Source organism: Callorhinus ursinus, unplaced genomic scaffold (genome assembly GCF_003265705.2).
Source record: "Callorhinus ursinus isolate GAN/ISIS: 27379988/994484 unplaced genomic scaffold, GSC_fseal_2.0 scaffold24, whole genome shotgun sequence".
NCBI lineage: Eukaryota > Metazoa > Chordata > Mammalia > Carnivora > Otariidae > Callorhinus > Callorhinus ursinus.
In genome coordinates, this window is record NW_027397086.1 from 11,678,463 (window position 1) to 11,702,989 (window position 24,527).

General features: G+C 44.6%; 1 protein-coding gene across 1 annotated transcript in view; it reads left to right on the top strand.

The window, feature by feature from the left end:
- The window catches only part of BRINP1 (BMP/retinoic acid inducible neural specific 1), a 177,870-nt gene extending 153,518 nt beyond the window's left edge, over nucleotides 1-24,352 (top strand). The window contains exon 8 of the mRNA XM_025888606.2: nucleotides 16,751-24,352. Within this exon, the coding sequence (XP_025744391.1) occupies nucleotides 16,751-17,891 (1,141 nt within the window). The 3' untranslated portion in view covers nucleotides 17,892-24,352. The remainder of the gene's footprint in view (nucleotides 1-16,750) is intronic.
- Nucleotides 24,353-24,527: the final 175 nt, after the last annotated feature.

The following is a 24,527-nucleotide window of genomic DNA, read 5'->3' on the forward strand; positions in this document are numbered from 1 at the left end:
CCTGCTTAAACTAATCACTGCTCTTAGGAGGAGGAGCAAAATCTTAAACTGACCTAGATGTCTGCCACAATCTGGCCCCTGCCTACCTCCTCCCTCTCTGTTGCATGCCTCTTCTTGGCTGCCACGGCTGCAACCCCGCTAATCTTTCATTTCACTAAATGCGCATGCTTCCTCCCACTCCACAGGGCTTCACACAGGCTCTTCCCTCTTTCTGGAATGTTCTCTCCTTTTCCTCAACTGCAGTAGCTTCTGCATATCTTTCAGATCTCAGCTCCGAAGGCTGTGTTCCTTGCATTGAAAGAGTGTTGGGACCTATTTGATACGCTTTCCTAACATCCTGACCTCCCAAATGAAGCCCCAAACTTCAGTTTACTGTGACACCTTTGGTTATATATTTATTAACGCCTATCTGTCTTATGAGCCCGACAGCCCCAGGCAAGTGTCTGTAACCACATTCTTGGACCACTTTAACACCCTAGTCTCCTAGCGTGGGAATCAGCACACAGTAGCTGTTCAAAAAACATTGTTCACTGAATGGACAGATAAATTATTTTCTACTTGGAATGGGGTCCCCAAGGCATGGCAACATAATATTTTACAATTGTGTCCTGTTGCCATATAAATAATTTAAGGATTTTTTTTCCACATATACTGTGTATGGTTAGATAGCCTTCCTCATTCATAAGTGAAGAAAATGAGGCCAGAGGGGGTGAAGTGACTTGTCTAAGGTCACTCAGGGAATTCGTGAATACACCAGGATTAAAACCGAGGCCCTCAGACTGTGACAGTCCAAGCAGTATGGTCAGATGGAAACTGCAGGTGGAGATTGTCTTCAGCTGACCTGGATCCAAATCCTGAAAGTATCTCTTGCCACCTGTGTGACTTTGTGAAATGTACCTTATTGAAGAAAAAGAGAAAAAAGAAGCAACGAAAGGGGGACAAAAATAGGCACGTCCCAGAGTCTATGAAATTCAATGAGATGAAGAAAAATCCCCAGCGCTGAGTAGGTACTTAATGTCACTGTGATTTGGTGTTTCTTTGCTGCATGCTGTCACCTGATTTTTGTAGAGGTTAGAGTATTACAAGGCAACGCAGATCCATGGCACTTTAACTTGAGGGCGGGCAGTATAATTATTGGCATTTTCTGATGACTCTTGGTCTTTGGTTTATTTTTACTTCTCATAGTCACATGGCCTTGACCCAGCGGTCCAGACCTTCGCCAAGCACAATGTGATATGCATTGTTGAGATGAAAATCTCTTGGGGGTGCCTACCTCAGGCTCCAACCCTGGGGCCATAGCTTCTGAACCCACGTCAGCTTTTAACATATTTCCTGCTCCACACGGTACTTAATTGGTGTCTGTGGAAAGATTCTGGCTACCAAGATAATCGTTAGCCCTATTATGATGACCGTCCTTATCCACACTGGTTTTGATTCTTCTCTCTGAACCCTATACTTACTCACCTCGGGATTTAATCTCCATAGACTCCTGCAGTGAGGCAGAGGGATAGGACTCCTTATATTTTATTGAAGTCAGGTTCAGTTTATTAGACAGTCTCTGCTCTGCTACTTATTACATGTGTGATCTCCACAAATCTCTAAACCTCCCTGAGCCCTCTGTTTCCTCATCTGTAGGCTCAGGATAATAAGAATAGCTACCCTGTAGAGCTGACGTCCCAGTCAATTTATAGGATATATGTGAAAACTCTTCGTAACTTATAAAGAAATGTGCGGATACAGTATTAATGTAATCAGGAGCACAGGGGTAGTCAACCCTAGATATGTGATGAGGACACCGTTTCTGCCCCCAAGAAATGGATGTTTCCACTGGAGGAGACAAAGCACGAGCCCAACCACATGTAACAATACAGAAGAGAAGCAACGTAATTTACAATACCTAAGACTTCACGATCTAGAGTCTGGTAGGCCAAGAAGAAGGTACATTTACTAACAATGTAAACTTGGCATGGTATTAAGGTATCTGAGCTTCATTTTTCTAATTGGTGTGGTAGAGATAAAAATAATACCTAATGTTGGAAAATCAATAAAAGAACATGTATGCCACTTTTAGCATATAGTAAGTTGTCAAAGCCCGTGGCTCCTTATCAGACAAAATTAGAGACCAAAAATTTGTCAGTTAATTGCAAAAGTTAAGTTAAAAATAGGGAATCCTAAAATGTATATACATGCCGCACATATCTAAACACATTTTATTTTTACTTAAAATATATACATGAATATTCCTTGGCCAGCCTTTTGAAGTAGGGCCAGAATCTTTTTTGAGGGTGCTGGTATATTCTGTTTGACATTTTACTGGCTTTCTTGCATAAACCACACCCGTCATTGTATAACATTTCCAACTTCTGTTTATTCAAAGTGGAGCAACAGTTTAAAGACTCTTAGGAAACATTCTAAACATTTGTAGATTTTCATGTCCCCTCCTAATCATTTTCAGGTACTTCTTTATTTCAATCGATGACATTTTTTTTTCCCCAGCAAATGTCTTTCTAGAATTTTTTCATAAAATTCAAATTAGTTTCCACAGAAAAAGACAGCTCATATTTAATTGGTTTATTTGACTTAGACTTCCATGATCTAATCATGGCAAATACAACTGGCATAAGCAGATGTGAGAACAAGCGTGCTTGTTACTTGGAGGGAACAGAGGCATGTGGGCTTTGTCGGCACATAACCAACCAGTCGTGGGTATTCAGTGAGCATCACACATTTATTTATTCAGCTGTGTGGCGAGTCACTCGTGTGGAGGTCAATTATACGAGTTTGTCCTGAGACAGAAGCTCTTACTCCTACTAACTTGCCACCGTTAGTGGAACAACTTGCTCAAGGTCATACAGTAAGAAAAAAAAATAATGATAATAATAGTTAACATACATACCAGGCACGGTTTTAAGCACCTTACGTTTATTTACTCATTGCATCCTTACAACAAGCCTATAAAGTAGATTCTATTATGGTTCCCATTGTAAAAACAATTTGCATACTACCAGTAGAGCTAAGAAGGGAGAGAAATGCGTCCCTATTGGGGAAGACCGGAGAATCCCCTCGCCTCTTGGGCTGGATTAATCTATTCATCCTTTAACTTTCAGATCAAACCCCCATTTCTTAGGAATGATTGCCCAGACACACTGGACCAGTTTGCAGTGTCCTACGGGATGTCTTTACTACATCCCGCATGGCAGTTTCTTACAACACTTGGCCCATTTGCAACCGTGTGTTTCATCCCAGACATCCCCGTCTTGACCACAGATTGCATGAGGGCAGTGACCAACGTCTCCACCCCAGCTCCCAGTGACAGATAAAGTTGCCCGGCCCACAATGATACAGTGCTTACTGAGGGAGCTTTTGAGATGGAAGCTGCATGCAGGATGATGATGTTTTGCACTTGGGGTGGAGAGAATGGTTTTCTATTCCAAAAAACAACATATCAAGAATTGACTCTAAGATTAATTTCATCCAGAGTGGGAAATCAGAAAACAGTGCAGAAGAAGAAAGAACATGAGTGCACGGGCTTTGGAACCAGACAGTCTGATGTTAAATCCTGTGAGCTGTGTGCTCAGTGTCTTCTGGTCCTAAGCGCCATCATCTGTAAAATGAGGATAATAACAGAACATTCCCCACCAAGTTAGTGTAAAGATTACCCAAGATATATATGCAGTGTTTTTAGCATATATAGGTGGTCAATTAACATTAACTCTTAGTATATTTGTCCTAGTTGTTATTAAGATTAGACCTGTATGTTGAGATGAAACTATGGAGGAATTGAATACTAACTATGGAATTTGTATATTATCATTTAGCTGATGAGTAGCTGTTGGGAGAGAAAAAAAAATTAGAAGGAATGTTCTGGTTTAGTAAATGTTCTCTGCTAGCCATTTGAAATATGAGCTAGAGAATCAATGGACTTTCTCTCCCAGGTGTAAAAGGATTCACTATTTCTTCCCTGTGTTGACATGAGCTTTACCACTGATCTGTGGATCACAGCAGTGGCTTTCAAGCTGGAGTGGGCATCCTGATCACCTAGAGGGTTTTTTGAAAAATAGATTGCTGGGCCCCACCCCCAGGGTTTCTGATACAGCAGGTCTGGGATGATTCCTAGGTCCCAGATGATACTGATGTTGCTGGTCTGGGGACTACACTAACCTTGGCTTGGAATATTCCCCTCACTGCCGTAAATACATTGTCCCCTCACTAGTAGAAACTAAGCAAAAATGAATTCCCCTAAGTGAATCCTATAGGATATTGTGATGTGTGTGGGGGGGTGGGGGGGAATGAAGTGATGTCTTTGATTGAAAAAGTTTAGAAAATGTTGAATTAAAAAAAAAAAACCCTAAATAGAGATGGGGTCATAGGCATAAGTTTCTCAAACTTATTTGGCCACAGAACTCTTTCTTCTTGAAGTTTCTCAAGAGATTGCGTCCCTCAGTACATAGCCTTAGAAAAGAGTGCTTTACACCAGATTAAGAGGCAATGACCCAGATTATTCTGGTGTGGTGCCACAGGCATCCCTCCTGTCAACAGATCCTCAACCTTCAGCTTGTCTTCTTTGATTTGAGTTCCTGACACCTGTTGAAGCAGATGCTAATGGCTTTGCATCTCAGTAGGCACCACTCCTGCTGAGAGGTGGTGTGACTGCTAGCCAGAAGAAGCCAAAGTAACAGCAGGAAGGTACTCAGTTTCTGGTATAATTAGAGAATAAATTTACCCCATTAGGCTTAGGGACATTCCTAACCTTTCAAAGTAAACTAAGACAGATACCTTAAGTACAGGTTATTTTACTTTGCAGAGGACTTTCTTGTCAATGATGTGATTTGATCCTTATACATAATAACCTGTCTGGGAGCTACAGCAAGGATTAGTCTCCCCATTTGCAGGTAAGAAAACTGAGGCTCACAGAAAGTCATGACTGGCCAAATGTCCTGCAATAATACTCCTTCTGTTGTCATCTTTGGCACAGTTCTTTGTTCTTGGCAAAGAATATTTACATTAATCTTTGTACTGAATCTTCATTTATTCATCCATTCATTCCTTCATTCAACAAATATTTAGTGAGTGCCGACTAGGTGCTGGGAACTATGTGAAGGGTAGTGGTGGGCTGGTAGACAAGACCAGGGGTGTTTTACCCTAGGAATCTGAGGCTCAGGAAGGTAAATGACCTAAAATTATGCCATCATAAAATGTCATCGCCATCAGGGAATCTACATGATCAGCTGATTTCTTGCTGCCATTTATTAGAGAGTAAAATGAAACCAAGCAGAGAAGTGTGTTGGCCAGAGAAGCCCGTATTAGTTTGGTATTGCTTTGTAAAAAAGTACCACAAATTTGGAGGCTTAAAGCAACACATGTTTATTATGTCACAGTTTCCTTGGGTCAGGAGTCTGGGTGTGGTATAGCTGGATCTCTTGCCCATACCTCACAGGCAGAAATAAAGATGGGGAGGTTCTGGGGCAGAACCCACTTCCCAGCTCATTCAGGTTGTGGGCAGAATGCACTTCATTGTGGTTGGAGGACTGAGGTCACCATTTCCTTGCTGGTTGTTGGTCAGGGTTTACTCTTAGCTCCCTGCATGTGGATTCCCCCATCTTCAAAGGAACGAAGGTGCCCCGGATCCTTCTTATGCTTCAGATCTCCGAGCTCTCGTTCTGCTAACAACCACAGAAAGCTTTCTGCTTGTAAAGGGGCACGCCTGATTAGATGAGGCACACCTAGATAACCTACCTCTTTTTTAGGTCAACTGTGCCCATTAGCGGAACACAGTCATGGGAGAGATACCCTATTATTTTCACAGGTCCTGAGGATTAGTGCCTGGAATCTTGGGGAACGAGGGAACATATTTAGAATACTGCCTAGTACAGTAACATAGGCTGGTAGTAACGGAATGGGGAAGAGATAGCCTCACTTCTCTTTGGGGCTCATGGTATAGAGTAGTTGGAATATCTATTGCCTATGTAATAAGTCGACCCAAACTTAGAGGCTTAAAGCACTGGTCGTCATATTATGCTCATGATCTACGGGTCAGCAATTTGTGCCCGGAACTGGCTGAGCAATTCTTCTGTTCACACGGAGTTGACTTGAAGTCACTCATTGGTATTCAGCTGGCAGCTGGGTTGGGCTGGAGGTTCCAAGAAAGCTTCACTGCCGTGTCTGGTGCCTTGGAAGAGATGGCCAGAGGCTGGATTCGGCTGCACACCTCTCCCTCCCCAGGGTTTCTCCATGTGATTGTGACAGTGGGGTGGTCAGATCGCTTGTAAGTGGTCTCAGCTCCAAGAGGGAGTTCTCCAAGAACAGGAGGTAGAAGCTGCAAGTCTCTTGAGATCAGAGTCTATAAACTGGGTGAATTGCTTCTGCCTTCTTGGGTTGGTCAAAAAAGTGGTAGAATCTGCCCAGATTTCAAGGGAAGGGAATATAGATCTGTCTCTGAGAGGATCTGTGAGCCACCTGGCATACATCGGGGTTTTGTTTATTTATTTATTTATTTTTTTGCCGTGTAATACATTTTAGTAGAAAGGAGAGGGGCGCTCTTCAGAGACCTTGTGAAGAAACATTTTGTAATACAAAATTGCTCTTTGGAACCTTTGTCAATCAAGATTGTTTAGTGTATTTATCTTAAGGTTCTGACCCCTTGCTACATGTTTCAGCTAAGGTGCATATTTTGCTATTGTTGTTTTATTTTCTTGGAAGCTGGTTCAAGGGAGAGAATGTTCCATAATATGATTTCATTATTTGGGCAATGTGTAGTGTGGGTATTGGAAGTGGGAAGGAAGAGGGTTCTGCCAGTTGCTGAGTATTTCAGTTATGGAATAATTCCGGTTATGTGTCCTAGAATCAGGAAAATAACTATGGGAAATAACCCCTGGACCTACTGTGAGACAGACCGAGCTAAAACTCCATTGATTACCTGACCTTCATAAACACTTATTCTGACTAGTGGACCACACTGACATTTTTATCTCCGGGAATTAGTAACCATTCAGATCCAGTGTTCAGTAATCTTTGAGAAGTGTGAACATTTCCTTTTCCCCTATGCATATTCGCCCCAGGTATAATGGTACCTTTCTGCAGTGTATGAGGTTCTTCCTCAGGGGGACGATTCTGGCTCTGAGCATCCAGGTACTTCTTATGTGACTTCAAGCAAGGCACATAACCTGTCTGGGCTCTGTTTCCCATGGACGCGGTCTGGTCTAAGCATCATTCAGCTCCGGGATTCTGAAAATCTGTCACTCTAAACGCACAGACAGCTCTGCCTGGAGTAAATTGCTACTTTTGATAGTCCCTGACCTATTCATTTGTGTGTGTGTGTGTGTGTATGTGTTTGTGGGGGGAGGGTAGCAACTTGGTGACAAAAACCTATTCTGAGTGTGTATTAAACTGTCCTGTTACAAAAGAGGTACAAGCCCACAGATAATCCCGGGCTGGCTCAGGACAGCTGTCAGTCCCAGAAGCCTGCAAGTGCCCTCACAACCATGGGGCAATGAAACTTTTAACTAAGAATGTCTTTGGCATTTCTTTTCTATTTATGGGGGTAAAAAGAAGGCAGTCTGTGAGGCAGAACCCCACAGCAACCCAAGGGTGTAGGGTCTGGGTGAGGGGCCGGGAGATGCATGCCGCCAGCTGGGTTTCACCGTGAATGATGGGCAGGGTTCGTTCTAACCAACACTACAAGGCAGATCTCCACTCGCATCCCTGTTTGTCATTCTGCATTTGTAGCAAGTAGGGCAGTTGACTCACTCAGCTGACGTAAGGCAAGAAAATAAGCATCTTCAGACCCTTTCTGTTGTTTTTGGTTTAGATTTTTTTCTTTTTCTTTTTCTTTTTTTTCTTCCCTGGGGCTCAGAAGTGGCTTCCTGTTTGGAATAGAATCTAGAGGCTCAGAGGACTGAGTCAGAAATAGAACTAAGTTCTTACAGTATCTGTGGATGGCTCTTTCTTATCCCCCTTCAGAGCCACTTCCAATTCACCTCCCCACGTCCGCCCTCCGAGTTGGCCAGCAAGCTCACAATGGGCGAGTTAGAATCCCAGTGATGTGACGACTCACTGGTGACCTGCAGCAAGTCACGTCCCTTCCCTGAGCCGAGCTGTTCTCTCATTAAAATGAGATGCACGACCCCCTCTCCACGCCACCCACGGCACGGAAGAGCTGTAAAGATCAAATTAGAGCACCAAACAGAAGAGTTTTAGAAAGTTTAAAAGAGACATAAAAATGCAAAGGGATACTGCCTTCATAGTATAATTCTGGTTGTTTTAAAGGACAGTTTTTTAAATCAATGCTTTAGTAAAGTAGTACAGACCTGTAGGAAGTTAAAAATATCATAAATGTGTGGCTAGATGAATTTTCACGAGATGAGTTCACGCACGTCACCGGCAGTACGCAGATAAAAAATAAAAAGCACCCATTAGGAGCACTGCAGAGCCCTGCCTGTGTCCTCCTCTGGGCACTCCCTGCCTGCTCCCTGTGGGAGCCACTTCTCACCGCTACACGCACTGCAGCTCAGTTTTGCTTCTTTTTATACCGAATATCTACTTGAGTAGATACTTTCAGTTTTTCGAATTCGCTGAACCAATTTTCTCTCCTGCCAGTAACACGGCAGAGTCTCCCTTGCTCCACATCCTTTCCCTCATACTTAGCGGTCCCCATCTTTTTTGATTTGCATTTTTTTTATTCTTTTAGCCATCCTGCCGAAGTGTGTATCCCATTGGAGTTTTAATTGGCATTGTCCTGAGGACTAATGAAGTGGAGTTTCGAGTTTCATGTACTTATTGGTCTTTTGAGTATCCTCTTTTATGAAGTGCCTGTTCATATCGTTTGCCTATTCTGCCTTTTGAGTATCAGATTTCTTCTTACTGCTTTGTAGTTCTTTTTTTTCTTTCTTTCTTTCTTTCTGGGACAAATCACATGTATTAAATAGTTTAATGAGTACATTGTCAAGAAAAATAAAAATTGTAATAATTGCATCTACTCTGATTTAAACAGCAGCATAAGATGCCCCCTGATGAGCCCAGCATCCAACCAGTGTAGGAGTTACTTATACATTATAAATACAGTCTTTGACCAGAGGTATTGCAAATATACTCTCTAACGAAGGGTTGTCTTTTTATTCTTTGACTGGTATCTTTTGATGGATGTATTTTATCTTAATATATCCCTATTAATCATTTTTTTCCTTTATGATGAGCTGCTTTAAAAAAATCTGTTTCCTCCAATATCATCATAATGTCCCCGTATGTGTTCTTCTAACGAAGCTGGTTGATGTTGGTAGTTTTGTTATTATTATTTGACTTTTCTCATTTAGATCTGTAATTCATCTGTTTATGATTTGGGGATACATAAGAGATTAAGTGTCAAGAAGAGGTTTTGTTCTTGTTGCTGTTTTTATGTCAGTATTCAACTGACCCAGTGACATTTATTGAATTCTGTCCCTGGATTTATAATCTATAATTACTTATTTCTTTTTTTTTTAAGATTTTACTTATTTATTTGACAGAGAGAGACACAGCGAGAGCAGGAACACAAGCAGGGGGAGTGGGAGAGGGAGAAGCAGGCTTCCCGCGGAGCAGGGAGCCCGATGCGGGGCTCGATCCCAGGACCCTGGGATCATGACATGAGCTGAAGGCAAACGCTTAACGACAGCCACCCAGGTGCCCCATAATTACTTATTTCAAAGGGACCATTTTCTGTGCGAGCCAGAGAAACACAATAGTTTGTTTTCAGGAGACACAGTTTGCACCTACTATGTGCTGGAGGCTTTATAAACATATCTTACCTGATTCTCAAAAGTACTGTATTATTACTCCATTCTGTAGTTGAGAAAACAGAAACTTTGGAAGGACAAACAATTAGCTGAAGGTTAAATAATGAGTAGCAGAGCTATGCTTCAATACCCAATCTTGCCTGACTCCAAACCCCATGTCTTGCCTTTTCTTCAAGCATCACGGTGACAGCATTCATTAGGACTGTGGAGGGTGAGTAACCAGAGAGACGAGGGTATTAAGCTGTAATCAACTGAGCTGTTCTAGTAACTGAGAGGGATATTTTTACCTGGAGCATTTATAAAACGCAGTGAGTTGTTCTTTGCCCTCAGGAACAATAACAGTTAAGGGTCAGTCATAACGGTCTTGCAGTGCAAACCTCCTGGGAGCTTTGCGTTACTGATTCTAGTTCTGAAGACAAACCGTACAGTGGATGTTACCTTCCCCATTTGACGGTTAAGGAAACTGAGAATCAAAGAGGTCAAGTGACTTATCCAAGGTCACATGGCAAGGTCAACTATCCAACAGCAAACAGTGGTAGAGTGGGGTCTGGGATTTCTTTAACTAGCTGACTCCCACACCTGTGATCTCTCCAGCTCCCTGCCCCACTCACTGACAGAGATGACCAGTATGGTACTTCATGATTGGACTTAAGTCCATTAGACCCAATTAGCCCCTTTTTACTTTCTAGCCTTTGGGACTTAGCCTCTCATTCTTCTGCCTGACTATTGCCAGGAACAATAAACCGCTCTTGCAGCCCTCCACCTGGGAGCTGCCTGTGCTTTCAGCCCTTCTGTCAGCCCCAAACAGGCTTCCAGGTCCTTCCTTCACTTGTCTCCAGCACATCCATGCCCCAAAGCAAGATGCTGAATTTGAATATGCAGCTGATGGTACCTGTCCCCTCCTTCCAGACACAGAACTGTGTAATTGCAAAAATTGTCTCATGATCCTCTCCAATTAAGCTCCTGACAACCTGATTTTAAAGATTTCATCGGATTTTTACGTGGCTGTTCTCCCCATTCCTCCTTCTACCCTCCACCTCTGTCCTCTGCAAATCAGACCTATTACTTCTACCATGATTCCAAACTAGAAGGCATCTTCATCCTGGCAAGGGACTACAAAATTCTTCTTTTGGTCTTTCCTTCCTTATGGCTATGAGCCATTCACTCCATGAGGCTCTGATGTCATGTGAAGAACCCAGACAAGCAGGGAAAACAGGTTATTAAGGCAATGATAGAAACTCAACGTGGGGAATGCTTAAAAGCTAAATATTTATCCAGGGAAAATGAGGAACACAGAGTAGGTCTGATGGCCAGTATAATTCACATTAGCACATCCATCAACCAAGGTTTCCTACAGTTGAGCCCTGAACAGTTTGACACCATTGATATATTCATTTTTATCAGTACCTTGCCTTTAACACACACACACACACACACATGCACACGCATGCAAGTGCACACATGCATAGTCATGCACAACACAACCAAAAACAGTGCATCATCAGAAGCCTCGAAACAACTGTTTGCCTTCTCAGTCTAGTCTACGGTCTACAGAGAGAGTGTACATTTTGTGGAGTATCATGGAATTACTCAGACACCCATTACAGTGTCAAAGAAATGCCAAGGAAGAAGCACAGGGCATAAATAAAAGAATAATTCAGAGCTCCAATTTCATTTTCTTTTCATTTCCTCTCCCCTTTTAAATAACACTCCTGGTAGGCAAATGGGAGTTATGGATTATAGTTTTCTATTTTAGCCTAGATCTGTTCTCCACCCCCCCCTGCCCCCGATCTCCTTGGCACTCCATTTGTATGATCGTCCCTAAAATGCCACTGGCCCGGCACTGCATTCCTGTCTTAGGCAAAACCTCCAATTAAAATCAGCGGGGAGTTTGTTTGAATTAGGAATCCCAGCCTGGGCTCCCCACCCGGGTGGGTTCTGAAAGGGAGGTGTGTGTCTTTGAAGGCTCTGATGGAAAGCCCTGGGTGGCAGAGCCTCTGTCCTCCAAATGACGAGCAACTCCAGCTGTGTCACTGGAAAACCTGTCAGGTCGCCAGAAAATCCTGGCTGAGGCAAAGACAGAGGCCTGCGGGGGAGCATGGCCCGGAGCCTAGCCTCTCCTCCAGCCTGGGTTATAGAGGGTAAGGAAAGTACACCAGGGACTGGAGGGAACACTGGGTTTGGATCCAGACATCCTGAGCTCTGATCTGCTACATCCGTGCTGTGTGACCATGGGAAAGTCACAGTCCCTCTCTGGCCTTCAATGTCCTCTCAGTAGAATGAAAATCGCAAAGGCGTCCTATCTCAGGGGGTTGATATGAGCATAGGAGGATAACAGCCACAATGTAGAAAGCTCTCAGGAAACACTGATCCTTCACCTAATCCCCAAAGTCTCAATGTTAAAGTCTAAACATGAGGGGGATGAGCTGAACATTTCCCAGTCTTCAGGAAGGTTTTCTGCTTCTGTGGTCCACCCTGCTGCATGTGGCCCTCGGAGGAAGCCTCCCAATCAGGTTCCAGGGTTTTCCAGCTTTAAAAAATAAAAATGCTGCTTGCTGCCCTCACCTCCTTCCTCTTCTCCTCCCTCCCCCCCCCCCCCCCCCCCCCCCCCCCCCCCCCCCCCCCCACTCCCTGGTCAGAATGAATTGAAATCACATCCAACAGAAAGATGCTGATTTAGATGTATTGGAGTTCATCTTTGGCTGCAAACGGAAGAGGCTCCGGATCCCCAGGGACAGAGGAAAACATTTTAAAACTTGGTCCTCACTGCCTCGCACTGACTGCCTTGCAGTGGGACTGTGTCAGCCCTTTGTGAGACCCTCCCCTCTGGAGCCGGCCTATTAAGCCGCTCCTCTGTTGCCAGGGTTGAGGCAGGCTGTCACCAGCTAGCCTGGGAAATGGTATTTATAGATCACAGTCCCTCCTACCCCTGGTCCCCAGCCTCTCCCCGAACACTTGTCGGTGAGCTCCAATTATCTGTGAATGGAGGAGAGGGATCCTGGCAGGTCCAGAGGAAGCGAGGAATGTGATAATAGGCCCTTCACACACTCCAACTTTCAGTATTTTTCCATGATTTCAGTTTACTTCTCTGCTCGTGGCCTGTGTCCTTTTTGCCACATCGTTGTAATTTCACATTACGGTTCACAGCACAAAGCGTGGCGGCGCTGGGGTTAGAGAGCGCAGAACGGGAACGTGGAGCGACTCCGTGGATCTCACTCCTCAAGGGCTCAGTGTCTTGGTCTGTGACTCAGCTGCTCCTACAGGCTGCTCAGCAGAGCCTCCCGCACAAGGCCTGCGAGAGAGTGAGGGCTCCAGAGTTGTAAGCTGCCCAGTCCCTTGGCCGGTTTCGGGTGCTTTGCACGGTGGACCATCGCCACATTTCCGAATATCCGTGATCACTACCCAACGCACTGTCTGGAAGAGGGACAAAGTGTAGGAGGTCGGTCTGGGTGAGGCAGAGTCCTCATTATTGGAAGTTGCTTGTGTCAAGAACAAACCCACAAAAACACTGGAATGAGCTTGTCTTTCTGGTGTTGCTCTTCTCCACAAAAGGAAGTATTGAAAAGCAGGAGACAGTTCGCGGAGCTTGGGAACCGGGGCTCCCACTAGTGACATTGCTCCCCATCTCGGACACCCAGTCCCTGCTTCTCAGCAGAGGCCGAATTGCCCTCGGGTGGCCCGTCCAGCGTCCATGTTCCCTGAGCCTGTGAGTTAGGAGAAATGAAGGCTTGGCTGAGCTTCTGCATTTCTGCGCTGCTCACTCTGATTTCATTCCCTCCTCCCCTCCCTCTCCAGGCACCCGCTCCTGCCGCCGTCCCGTCTGCCCATCTAGGCCGGGCTCCACGGTCGCCCCTGTGGTCTCCAACGCCGAGGCCGGTTCTCTTCTTGTCACCCTTCCCTGTGCTCCCCCTCCCTCCTCCTTGTTCCCTTTCCTCCTGCCCCGGGCCTCGCGCCCCCTGCCCCCTCCCCCCCCCCCCCCCGCACGCGGCCTCGTTCTAAGTCCTCTGGCTCTATCATTAATGCCTTCTTTGATACAGCCCACAACCTCATGATTATTCTGAGGTCAGGAGATGCAGGTGCCACGCAGCTCACTGATGCGCCTCAGAGGGCCTCTGTCCCCAATCCCTCCTGCTCGACAGGGCTGGAATCCTAATTCGCCGCTAGCCCCTTCGCTTGTGGCAGCATCACCGGGGACTTTCATCTTTTTCTTTCCCCCAACCAAGGATTCTGAGGGCTCAGCCACAATGAGGCATTGATTCAAGGAGTGGGGGCTGCAGTGCTGACAAAGGGGCCCAATGATGAGACACGAGAAAGAGGGCGCTCGACGGGGTTATAGAATGCCTCGCAGATGGGAACAGAGGAGCTCTAAATGGGGTACTGTCCTGTCACTTGGAGAGGGAGTGACAGGGGCAAGTGTGGGCCATTTGAAAGAGGCATTTTGGAATGACGCTCTCGTCAGATGGAACCGTGCAATCAGAGACGTGTGGCGGGCCCCTGCAGCTCACAAAAATATCAGATGACTCATAGCCAATATTCAGTCAATGTTCTGGTTGGGGAGGTGGGAGCCACAGGGCTCATTATTATTCCAGCTCCGTTTCCTGAAGGCTGGGCCTGCTTCTGTTCTCCAGGCTGTAATAGGATTGGTCTCGAGAAGCAGAGGCTGGGGAGGCCGGGAGCCGTGTGGGTGGATGGTGTTGAGAACGAATACTGCAGCCCAGAGGGGAGAGAAGAGACGGCGGGGTTTGTTGCTGTTGTTGTTGTTTTCATGAAAAATACAAGGAAAATATTAATTTTGTGGTTCATTCATTCAGCAAGCATTCATTCAGGCCGCAGAGAGTGAGAGAGCCGTGCTGGGGGCGAGCCGCTCAGGGGAGGACGGGTGTCCCCCTCTCAGGCCTTCCAGCCTGGAGGGGAAACCGACGGGGAGAGCAGGTGTCTTCCGACCGTGTTGGGAGCGTTGCGAGGGAGGTTTCATCGCCAGAGGTGGGTGGTTCCTTGGATTTAAAAAGCAGAGCAGCTTCAAGGAGCGCGCTAATTATTCCTCCATTTTCTCTCAGCTGATAAGCCACTCGTTCAAAGCAGAGCATTCTGGGAAGCCGTGTCAACGCTATCCATTTTCAAACATCCCATAGAACAAAATGGTTTCCCTCGAACTCCAGGGAGATAGTGACATCCTTGAAAGTGTCTCAGTACCTTCAAAGGAATAGCTTAGTCTCTGGGATAAGAGTGCTTATTGTTATTACCTGTTTAATAATTGAGCTACCCCAGGCTCTGTGCTAAATGCTTTAAATATATCGTCTCACGCGGTCCTCTCCCCCCTGCTGCCGAAGATGGGCTTTATCATGCTCATTTCAGATGCGGATACTGAGGCTCAGAGACGCAAAGTGACTAGTTCCCGGTTACAGGACTGAGCTTTGAACTCAGTTCTGCTTGGGCCAATGCACCTGCTCTTCAGGATCAGGCTCTCCTGCCCCCTGTCGCGGTGCTCGGGCTCAGCGGGTGCAAGGGATATGGTTGAGGGATTGCTGACCTCCTGCCCCAGGCAGTACGATGCAGAGGGCTTGTCTTGCCAGGTTCCTAAAACGGGGATCATAAGCCACTGCCATCGCCACCATCACTGTTGTCATCAACACGTTGTGGCCTTAAGAAAGCCTTTCTTGACTCTTGCTTGACATGGGTTAAAAAAAAACAAAAAAACCAACAGCGATGAGCCAGGAGACTTCTCCACTCACTCACTGTATGGCTTTGAGTCCTTCATCTCACCTCTGAGCTTCCCTTGCCATGTCCATAAAATGGAGCTGAGAGTCCCTCTGCAGGAATAATGAGAACTAACTTTTATCGGGTCCTTAATACCAAGCAGGTTTGGGAAGAAGCCTTCACAGAAAAATTCATGCAGTCCTCACCACAGCCCTGTCTAGTAGTGACGATTAGGAAGGTGGACAAAAAGAAATGCTGGGCGCTGCCTCAGCTCCTAGGTTGGAGGAGCCGGGACTTGAAGCAGTCTCTGACTGACCTCAGGTCCCAAGCTATTTTCGGGGTGTTGTTGTGAGGCTCCAGTGAGAAAATGGGAGCAGATGTGCCCTGGGCAGGGTAAAAAGTGCCAGACGCATGTGAGGGATTCTTCGTAGCATGGAAGACAGCCAAGAGATGACTCACACAGAAATGAGGAAAGATGAGAGGCTACTAAGCTGACTGCCTTCCGTATTTTTACCTGTTCTTCTGCTGCTTCTTATCTGATCTAATATCTGTCTTCTTTGGAATGTTTCGGTGGCTGGAACCCCAGGGGCGGGCTCGGGTAGCGTTTATAAAAGTGTTGAGGGGGCGGGAGGGTGGGGACCTAGAGATCCGTGTTGTGAGGCAAGTTCCACTGAATTGAGAGTGTGGAGCTCGGGGGAAATGCGGGCAATAACATCTTTCTTACATGTGAGGATCAGGTAAGATCTTCAATATGGAAGCACTAGGTGATCTTTAGAGTAATATAAACTATCATTTGTTTTTGTTCAAAGTTGTTGGAGGTTATATAACCTCGTGGGAGGAAATCTGGGAAGAGGGTTGAAACATGTGATGCAGGTTAAACATATGAACCCCTAAGTTCTTCTCTGTGGCTGATTTCCAAAGTCTGCTGCGATCTGGCAGGGGTGTTTTGAGTTTGGACGCTCTAATTTCCTGGATCAAACTCCTTTGGGGCTACTGTATAAGGGAATCCTGGAGCTGGAAGGACCCCAGAGAACACTTACTCCAACCTCTTCCCTTTACAGGTGTGGGCACTGAATGCTAGAAGGGCATACAGTGTCCTATAGCTGGTCTGTGGCATGATAAGGAACGACAGCGTAGTTCTTATCACTTCTATCCGGTGCCCTCACTGTTACTGTCCTACCCAGTCCTTTCAGGCCCTGGGCAGCTGCACTTTGCATGATGGGTTGGGTCGCCCTAAGCAGCCCAGCCCTGGTGGCTAACAGTGTGCGTTTTCCTTCTCTCCCCAGGACAATTCAGCAGTGGCTTGCAAGGGTCCAGTCACTTCTCTACTGCAATGAGAACGGGTTTTGGGGAACCTTCCTGGAGAGCCAGAGGAGCTGCGTGTGCCACGGTAGCACCACGCTGTGCCAGCGCCCCATCCCCTGCATCATAGGGGGGAACAACAGCTGCGCCATGTGCAGCCTGGCCAACATCTCGCTCTGCGGCTCCTGCAACAAGGGCTACAAGCTGTACCGAGGCCGCTGTGAACCACAGAACGTGGACTCAGAGCGAAGTGAGCAGTTCATCAGCTTCGAGACCGACCTGGACTTCCAGGACCTGGAGCTCAAGTACCTGTTGCAAAAGATGGACTCGCGCCTCTACGTCCACACCACCTTCATCAGCAACGAGATCCGCCTCGACACCTTCTTCGATCCCCGGTGGCGCAAGCGCATGTCCCTCACACTCAAGAGCAACAAGAACCGCATGGACTTCATCCACATGGTGATCGGCATGTCCATGCGCATCTGCCAGATGCGCAACAGCAGCCTGGACCCCATGTTCTTTGTCTATGTCAACCCCTTCAGCGGGAGCCACTCGGAGGGCTGGAACATGCCCTTCGGGGAGTTTGGCTACCCACGTTGGGAGAAGATTCGTCTCCAAAACAGCCAGTGCTACAACTGGACTCTCTTGCTGGGCAATCGGTGGAAAACATTTTTCGAGACGGTCCACATCTACCTACGTAGTCGGACTCGGCTACCTACCCTACTGCGTAACGAGACTGGCCAGGGCCCCGTGGACCTGTCCGACCCCTCCAAGAGGCAGTTCTACATCAAGATCTCGGATGTGCAGGTGTTCGGGTACAGCCTGCGGTTCAACGCCGACCTCCTTCGCAGCGCCGTGCAGCAGGTCAACCAGTCCTACACACAAGGTGGCCAGTTCTATTCCTCTTCGTCCGTGATGCTCCTCTTGTTGGATATTCGGGACCGAATTAATCGCCTGGCCCCTCCTGTGGCCCCGGGGAAGCCCCAGCTGGACTTGTTCTCCTGTATGCTCAAGCACCGCCTGAAACTGACCAACAGCGAGATCATCCGGGTGAACCACGCCTTGGACCTCTACAACACCGAGATCCTCAAACAGTCGGACCAGATGACAGCCAAACTCTGTTAACCTGGGGCTCCTTGCCATGGGCTTTCCCTTTTGTTGTACAAACATAACAGAACAAAGCAAAGCAAAACAGAACAAAACAAAACACAAATTTGTAAAATGTAATTAATATTCAAAGAAAAGGAGGAAGAGTCTTCATTCGTTGGAAACGAAAACGTTCTAGCAACTGTATAAAACCGTTGGGCATGTTTGTTATTTCTATAATCTGTCATGAAGAAGGGTCTCAGCCTTTGGAGGAGCTTGGAGGGGTTTCTTCTTAGGCCTCAGGTGCTGTATTGTGGGAGGAGAAGAGGAGAGCATATGCAATGAATTGCCAAGATCTCTGCTGTGCAGGTGCTAAGATTAAACACTAAAAAGAAAGAGAGATATATGTAATGTACAACTGACACTGCCATTTTTCCTTGTGGGAGGAAATGGACATAGATAAAGATATTTCTTGGGTTATGATTTCTTCCCTCTTTATGCCTAATTCCTTGTGGTTCTTTTGACTCCTTCTTGCACAGGGGCGGGGATGCGATGACCATGCTGTCTTACCCGTTCTGAATAAACCGAAGCTAGTTGAAGCTGGACAGTAAGGAGGCTCGAGGGGGAGACACAGATACATCATCACAGGGTGTTAAAACAATAAGGACCCTCAGATATCAGCTGTCACACTCCTTGATTTAGTTTGTGAAATAGGCATGGAGAGAAAATGGCATGCCCGTGGCCACATATAGTTACTGCCTGAATAAGGATTTGAACTCTGCCTTCTGACCCTCTTGGCAGTGCTCCTTCTTCTCAAACACACTGGCCACTTTGTGGTTTCTCCTCCAGCTACACTGCCAAGGGATGAAATATTTTTTAGTCTCAGGTTGTTTTGATAGCTTTTTCTCTTTAATTTGAAAAACCCCTTTCACCTACTTTCTCCAAAAAGACATGGTCTCAGATTTCCTAGAAGTGCTTTGCATATTATAATTTTGTTTAAATAAAAATCATTAACCACAATAAACTAAAATGGGGTAAGTTCTAACATTGCATTGCTCTGCCAGGCAGACTTCTGCAAGTAAGTATGGGAAAAAAATGATCCTTTGATTCACTCAGAACACACACACACACACACACACACACACACACACATGTGCACACACACACATGCACACACACACAAAAATTATAACCCTGCCGTTTCTTTGGCATCTATGAACATGAGAGGCCTTGTTTTGGGACTTGGTAGTTAAATTGAAAGGAGAAACTCAAGAAAGAAAACTCATTTCAGAGAACTCCTGTAGAGGATTTGGGCAGATACCACTTCTTAGGCTTCAGGATCTCTACGTTTATCTTTTTGGTGAGGTGGTACTTGCTAGAGGTGAGGTGCTTCTGAACATCCAAATCTTCATTTCTATAGTCAGAGAAACAGGATTACAAATTTCAGGGTCAGAAGAGGAAATGGAATTCCTCTGGTCTAAACTTATGCCCAGTGCAAATCTCCTTACCATCTTAGGGAGATCAACCGCTATTTACCGGCTTGACCATTCCAGCGACAGGAAGCTAATTAGCTCAGTCTTCCACGTTCCTTGAATTCCTCTTTTGCTGAAAGGGAACAGTAATGTTCATTCCATTTTGTGTTATAAAACAGATCTGGTTATTAGATAGTTCTTCTATTCCTTGGCCAGCTTTTGCATACCTTCCATTCACTGGTCCCAGTTCTGGAATGTGCATTTCTCTCTCAAGTTAATGCCATCCTGGATACAATACAAAGTCCTATCTCAGGGGTTGCCAGAGTCTGTGATAATATGACTCAAAGAGAACACCATCCCTAATCTAGTTTAGAAGTAGAGAAGTAAAGAATTACCTAGTGTGTGTTTATGGATGTGTGCATGTGTTGGGGGTGAGGTGGAAGAATAAGTCTTTTTTTTTTCTTCTGTAGCGGTAAATTCCAACTTTAATGTTCCAATTTTTAGCACGAATTAGGATACATTCTGATACCAACTTTAACACTAACTTGCATTTCACATGAACATAGTTTTTTGGTCCTCAGCTTTTGAGGATTCGGTGTTCATTTAGACCGGAAATCCTTTCATGCCAGAGATCACATAGCAGCTATTCATCAAGCACAAGATTTTGCAGAAGGTCAGCAAATCATCAAACATCTCTTCAATGCCTATTAGATGAATGGGGCATGTCAGAGAAACAAAAATTTGTAAGGACATGGTCTATACTTTTGTGCCACTCACAAATTAATGAAAATACAGACATATGAACCAAATTGGAAAAATAAACAATAATTACAGTACACCATGATGAGTGCTATCATGGGGTCAGGCACACAGAGGGGAGCCCTGGAGAAGTTATTTTCTCTGTTAATGGGGTTGGCCAAAGCTTTATATGGGCATGTTTATTCTGAGTGTCGAAGTGAATCAGTTGGGCAAATAGCAAGAAGCAGAAGGGCCAAAGGAATAGAAAATGCAAAACCACAAAGGTATAAATGTGCGTGGTATATTTGAGGGTCAGTTAAAGCTTTAAAATTGTGACTTTAAATGGTAAGCCTACCAAGAGCAGTGAGGATTTTAACTCTGTAGAAGTTGAAATAATTACCCATGATCTTCATGACCTGCTAAATGAATTTAAGACTGACCACCTCTCAGTGGCCTCTCTTCCTTTTTCCTTTCATCTCTACCTTCCAAGCACTTCAAAGACTCATGCTAAATGAACCCCTATACTTGCATTTTACAGATCACCAGGCAATCTTCAGAGGCATTGTGCTGCCTAATCCTTATCACAATTCAGTCAGGGCCTTCCACCTGAGTTCTTTCCCAGACTTCACCAGTTGTACGTGCAAGAAAATCCTCTTCCCCTCACCTTGAAAATACTAACCTCATCACTTCATATTACAAAGAGAATACAGTAATGTCCAATGATTGGAAAGGTCAGGGAAATAGAGAAATTTTCAAGGAGAGAGAAAGATTCAGACATCAAAATATTTATTCAAAGGCAAAAGAAAAATATTTTGCTATATAAAAGGACACAAAGTTCTGTGGATTTTCCAATGTCTCCTGCTTGGGTCTGGCCCTTTGAGCTAACAAGTTTCCTCTCCAGCTGGGAGGAAGAGAAGCCTGAAGCCTTCAAGTGAGATTTTAATTCAATTAGTGTCTTACCAATTTGATGCAGCAACCAAGGACCTATGGTGTCTGATTAATATGCTGATGCTAAGGCAAAAGAGTGAACAGAATGCCCATTTGGATAAGGCCTGGCAGCAAAGCGTGGCATTGCCATGGAAACTGCAGAAAGCCATTAATTAGCTATCAAATAAAATCATTGGAAAATTCTGGACCCTGGCATATCTGCCCCCTTCAAAGTGGAGGGCAAGAAGAGGTCATTCTAACAGCAAGGCTCCCTTCAATGATTAAAATCATAGTTGCACAGAGACTGCATGTTACCAAGTGGAAGAAAGATTGGGAAGTAAAACAAATGGACACAATGAAAGAAAAGAGGCTTTGGGATTATTCAAATCCAAGAATACAATTTTAAATGTAAAAGTATCTTGTTGGGTTTCCTCTGCTGATAAAGTTATCTCGATGACAAACATTTTCTCCTAGTTTCTGTTCTGTGGAAAGAAAGTGAGAACAATATGGATCCACTACATGCTGATAAGTGATCGGGGAAGGGATCATAGAGTCAGAGGGTATGGAGTGATTAACCCATAAAATAGATACAGATGGTATAAAGTTCAAATTTTTAAAAAATTAAAATTAAAAAACTAAATTAAAAAGAAGGCAGAAAAGGAGAAAAAGAACCATTAAAATAGCTGGACACATAGACATAATAACAAAACTTACTATACAGATAATCACAATAAATGTAATTGGATAAAACTGGTGAGTAGAAAGACAGAGGTGGTCAGACTACGCATTATAAGTTAAAAAAAGTAAAGGGAAAGAAGGTTTCAAAATAAAAGGATAAAAATATGCTAGACAAATATTAACTAAAAAGAAGCTGATGCAGCCCTGTTAATAACAGTCAAAAAGACTTTAAGGCAAAATACATTTTTAGTGTTGAAGAAGGTCAGTTTAGCAAAGAAAGTGAGATGAGAATGGACACAGAACCATAGACTCTGAATGCTAAAGGGATCATTAAAGAACTGTAAAATTTCAACCTTTAGAGATGAGGAATTATACCCAAAGTTATTCTACAAGTTTTCAACAATAACCATGATTACAGTTCCCTCTCCATTAGCACTAAATGAAAGGTTGTCTAGAACAATCTCTGTCCAAGAAAAGAATCAAGAATTAGCCCCATGACATTTAAACTAATAAGATATAAAAACTCACACATATGTTCTTTTTTGATAGATATACACATGTATGTTATATACTATAACATATAGTATATGTATTATAATATACTATTTATATTACATTATAACATAGATTTTTTTTTCTTAAGTCACCAGCATCTTATATATGGGATCAACTCAAATTGAGGATCAATTCAAATCCTTGGATGGTTACAAGGAGCTCAGGTTGAGTGCAGATCACTCTGTTCCTGGAAACAGTGTTAGTGGTTTCAGCCCTGTCAACCCTAAGAACCTAGAAGCTCTCCTTTCTCAATACCCCTTCTCTCTCCAAATCATCATCAGGGCCTGCAGTTACAAATAAGGTCACTCCTTGATTTTCAATATCAGATCTAATTGTAAGCATTCTGAGTCAAGGCATATGGTACATTTTCTGTCTACTTCAGAATCTTCCTTCCTTCTCAACAGATTCACAAATCAGGATGAATGGAGGGAATAGAATGGCATAAATTTGAATCAATGGGCAGGAAATCACCTCAAAAGTCACAGAGTTAATTGTGGGGGGGGGCATTACAGATCTCTGAGAAATGTGAAAGCTCTGAGCTCTTTCCCAATAAAAAAGTACCATCAAATACACTTTTGAATAATGTTTCATAGATCCCTTGATGATCTTTCTTAGACATTCTGTAAGTACTTGGATCTAGGCTAAACTTTCTATTTTACAAAATTTAAGCTTCAGCTTTCAGAGATGAGGAGTCATACCCAAAGTGATTCTACAAGTTTGGAACACTTAGCATGAGTTTAGTTCCCTTTTCACTATTCCAAGTGTATGTTGGCTAGGGTCACATATCAAGTTAATGTAGCTCATACAGCAGAATCCTGCCCTCAAGGAAGGCAGTTGTGGTTTTTTATTTTATTTTATTTATCAGAGAGAGAGAGAGAGAACTCAAGCAGGGGGAGCAGCAGGCAGAGAGAGAAGCAGGCTCCCCGCTGAGCAAGGGGCTTGATGGTGGGACTCGATCCTAGGACCCTGGGATCATGACCTGAGCTAAAGGCATATGCTTAACCACTGAGCCACCCAAGCATCCTGGAAGGCAGTTTTGTTTTGTCTTGAGATTTTATTTATTTATTTATTGGAGAGAGAAAGAGAGAGAGGGGAAACATGAGCAGGGGGAGGGGCAGAGGGAGAAGGAGACTTCCTGCTGAGCAGGGAGCTCTATCCCAGGCCCCTGGGATCATGACCTGAGCTGAAGGCAGATGCTTAACCGACTGAGCCACCCAGGTGCCCCAAGGAAGGCAGTTTTTAACATAAAAAAAGTCTTGAGGAAAATGGCAGTTATGGTCACTTTAATAAAACTCAATATATACTAAATCCCAAATGTATTAAGTAGATACATTCTCTATAAGTACTAACTAAAAGAAAGAGGCCTCTAAGCTGGAAAGTAATGACTGTGGTTAAAGGATATGCAGGGATGCTTTGGTAAGTATGACATCATCAAAGGATAGAGAGTTTAGTCCACTGAACCTAGTACAAGGGTATATGAAATCTGAAGGAGAGAATGTTTGTTTCAGTCAATTCTGTCTGCTGTAATAAAAATACCATAGGCTTGGTGGTTTAGACAGCAGACACTGATTTCCCACAGATCTGGAAGTCCAAGATCAAGGCACTGGCAGATTTGGTGTCTGGTGAGAATCTGTTTCCTCATTCACAGAAGGCTGTCACCCCACTGTGCTCTCACATAGCAGAAGAGGCAAGATGGGTCTCTGGGCACTGATCTCATTTATGAGATCTTCACTCGTATGACCTAAGCACCTCCCTAGCTCCTAATACCCCCACCTTGGAAGTCAGAATTTCACAGAGGAATTTTCAGGGTGGTTGGGGGGAGGACACAAAAATGTAGTCCATAACAGTGTGAAATCAGCAAAAGGAAAAAAAAAACCCTCCATTAAATAACTTGGAATAAACAAATGGCTTCACAAATCACAAATTGAGTTGCTCTTTTAAGTATCTAACCTCCAGGGACGCCTGGGTGGCTCAGTCATTAAGCATCTGCCTTCGGCTCAGGTCATGATCCCAGGGTCCTGGGATCGAGCCCTGCATCAGGCTCCCTGCATCGGGCTCCCTGCATCGGGCCCCCTGCTTGGCGGGAAGCCTGCTTCTCCCTCTCCCACTCCCCCTGCTTGTGTTCCCTCTCTCGCTGTGTCTCTCTCTGTCAAATAAATAAAAATCTTTAAAAAAAAAAGTATCTACCCTCCATTCTTGAACTTCCTTGGTTGGAAAGCGTCCTCAAAACTGTATTGATTCCACCAATTTTTCCAATATTTCCCTAAGAATGAACAAGGAGCCTCTCCACAATCAAGGTCTCAGT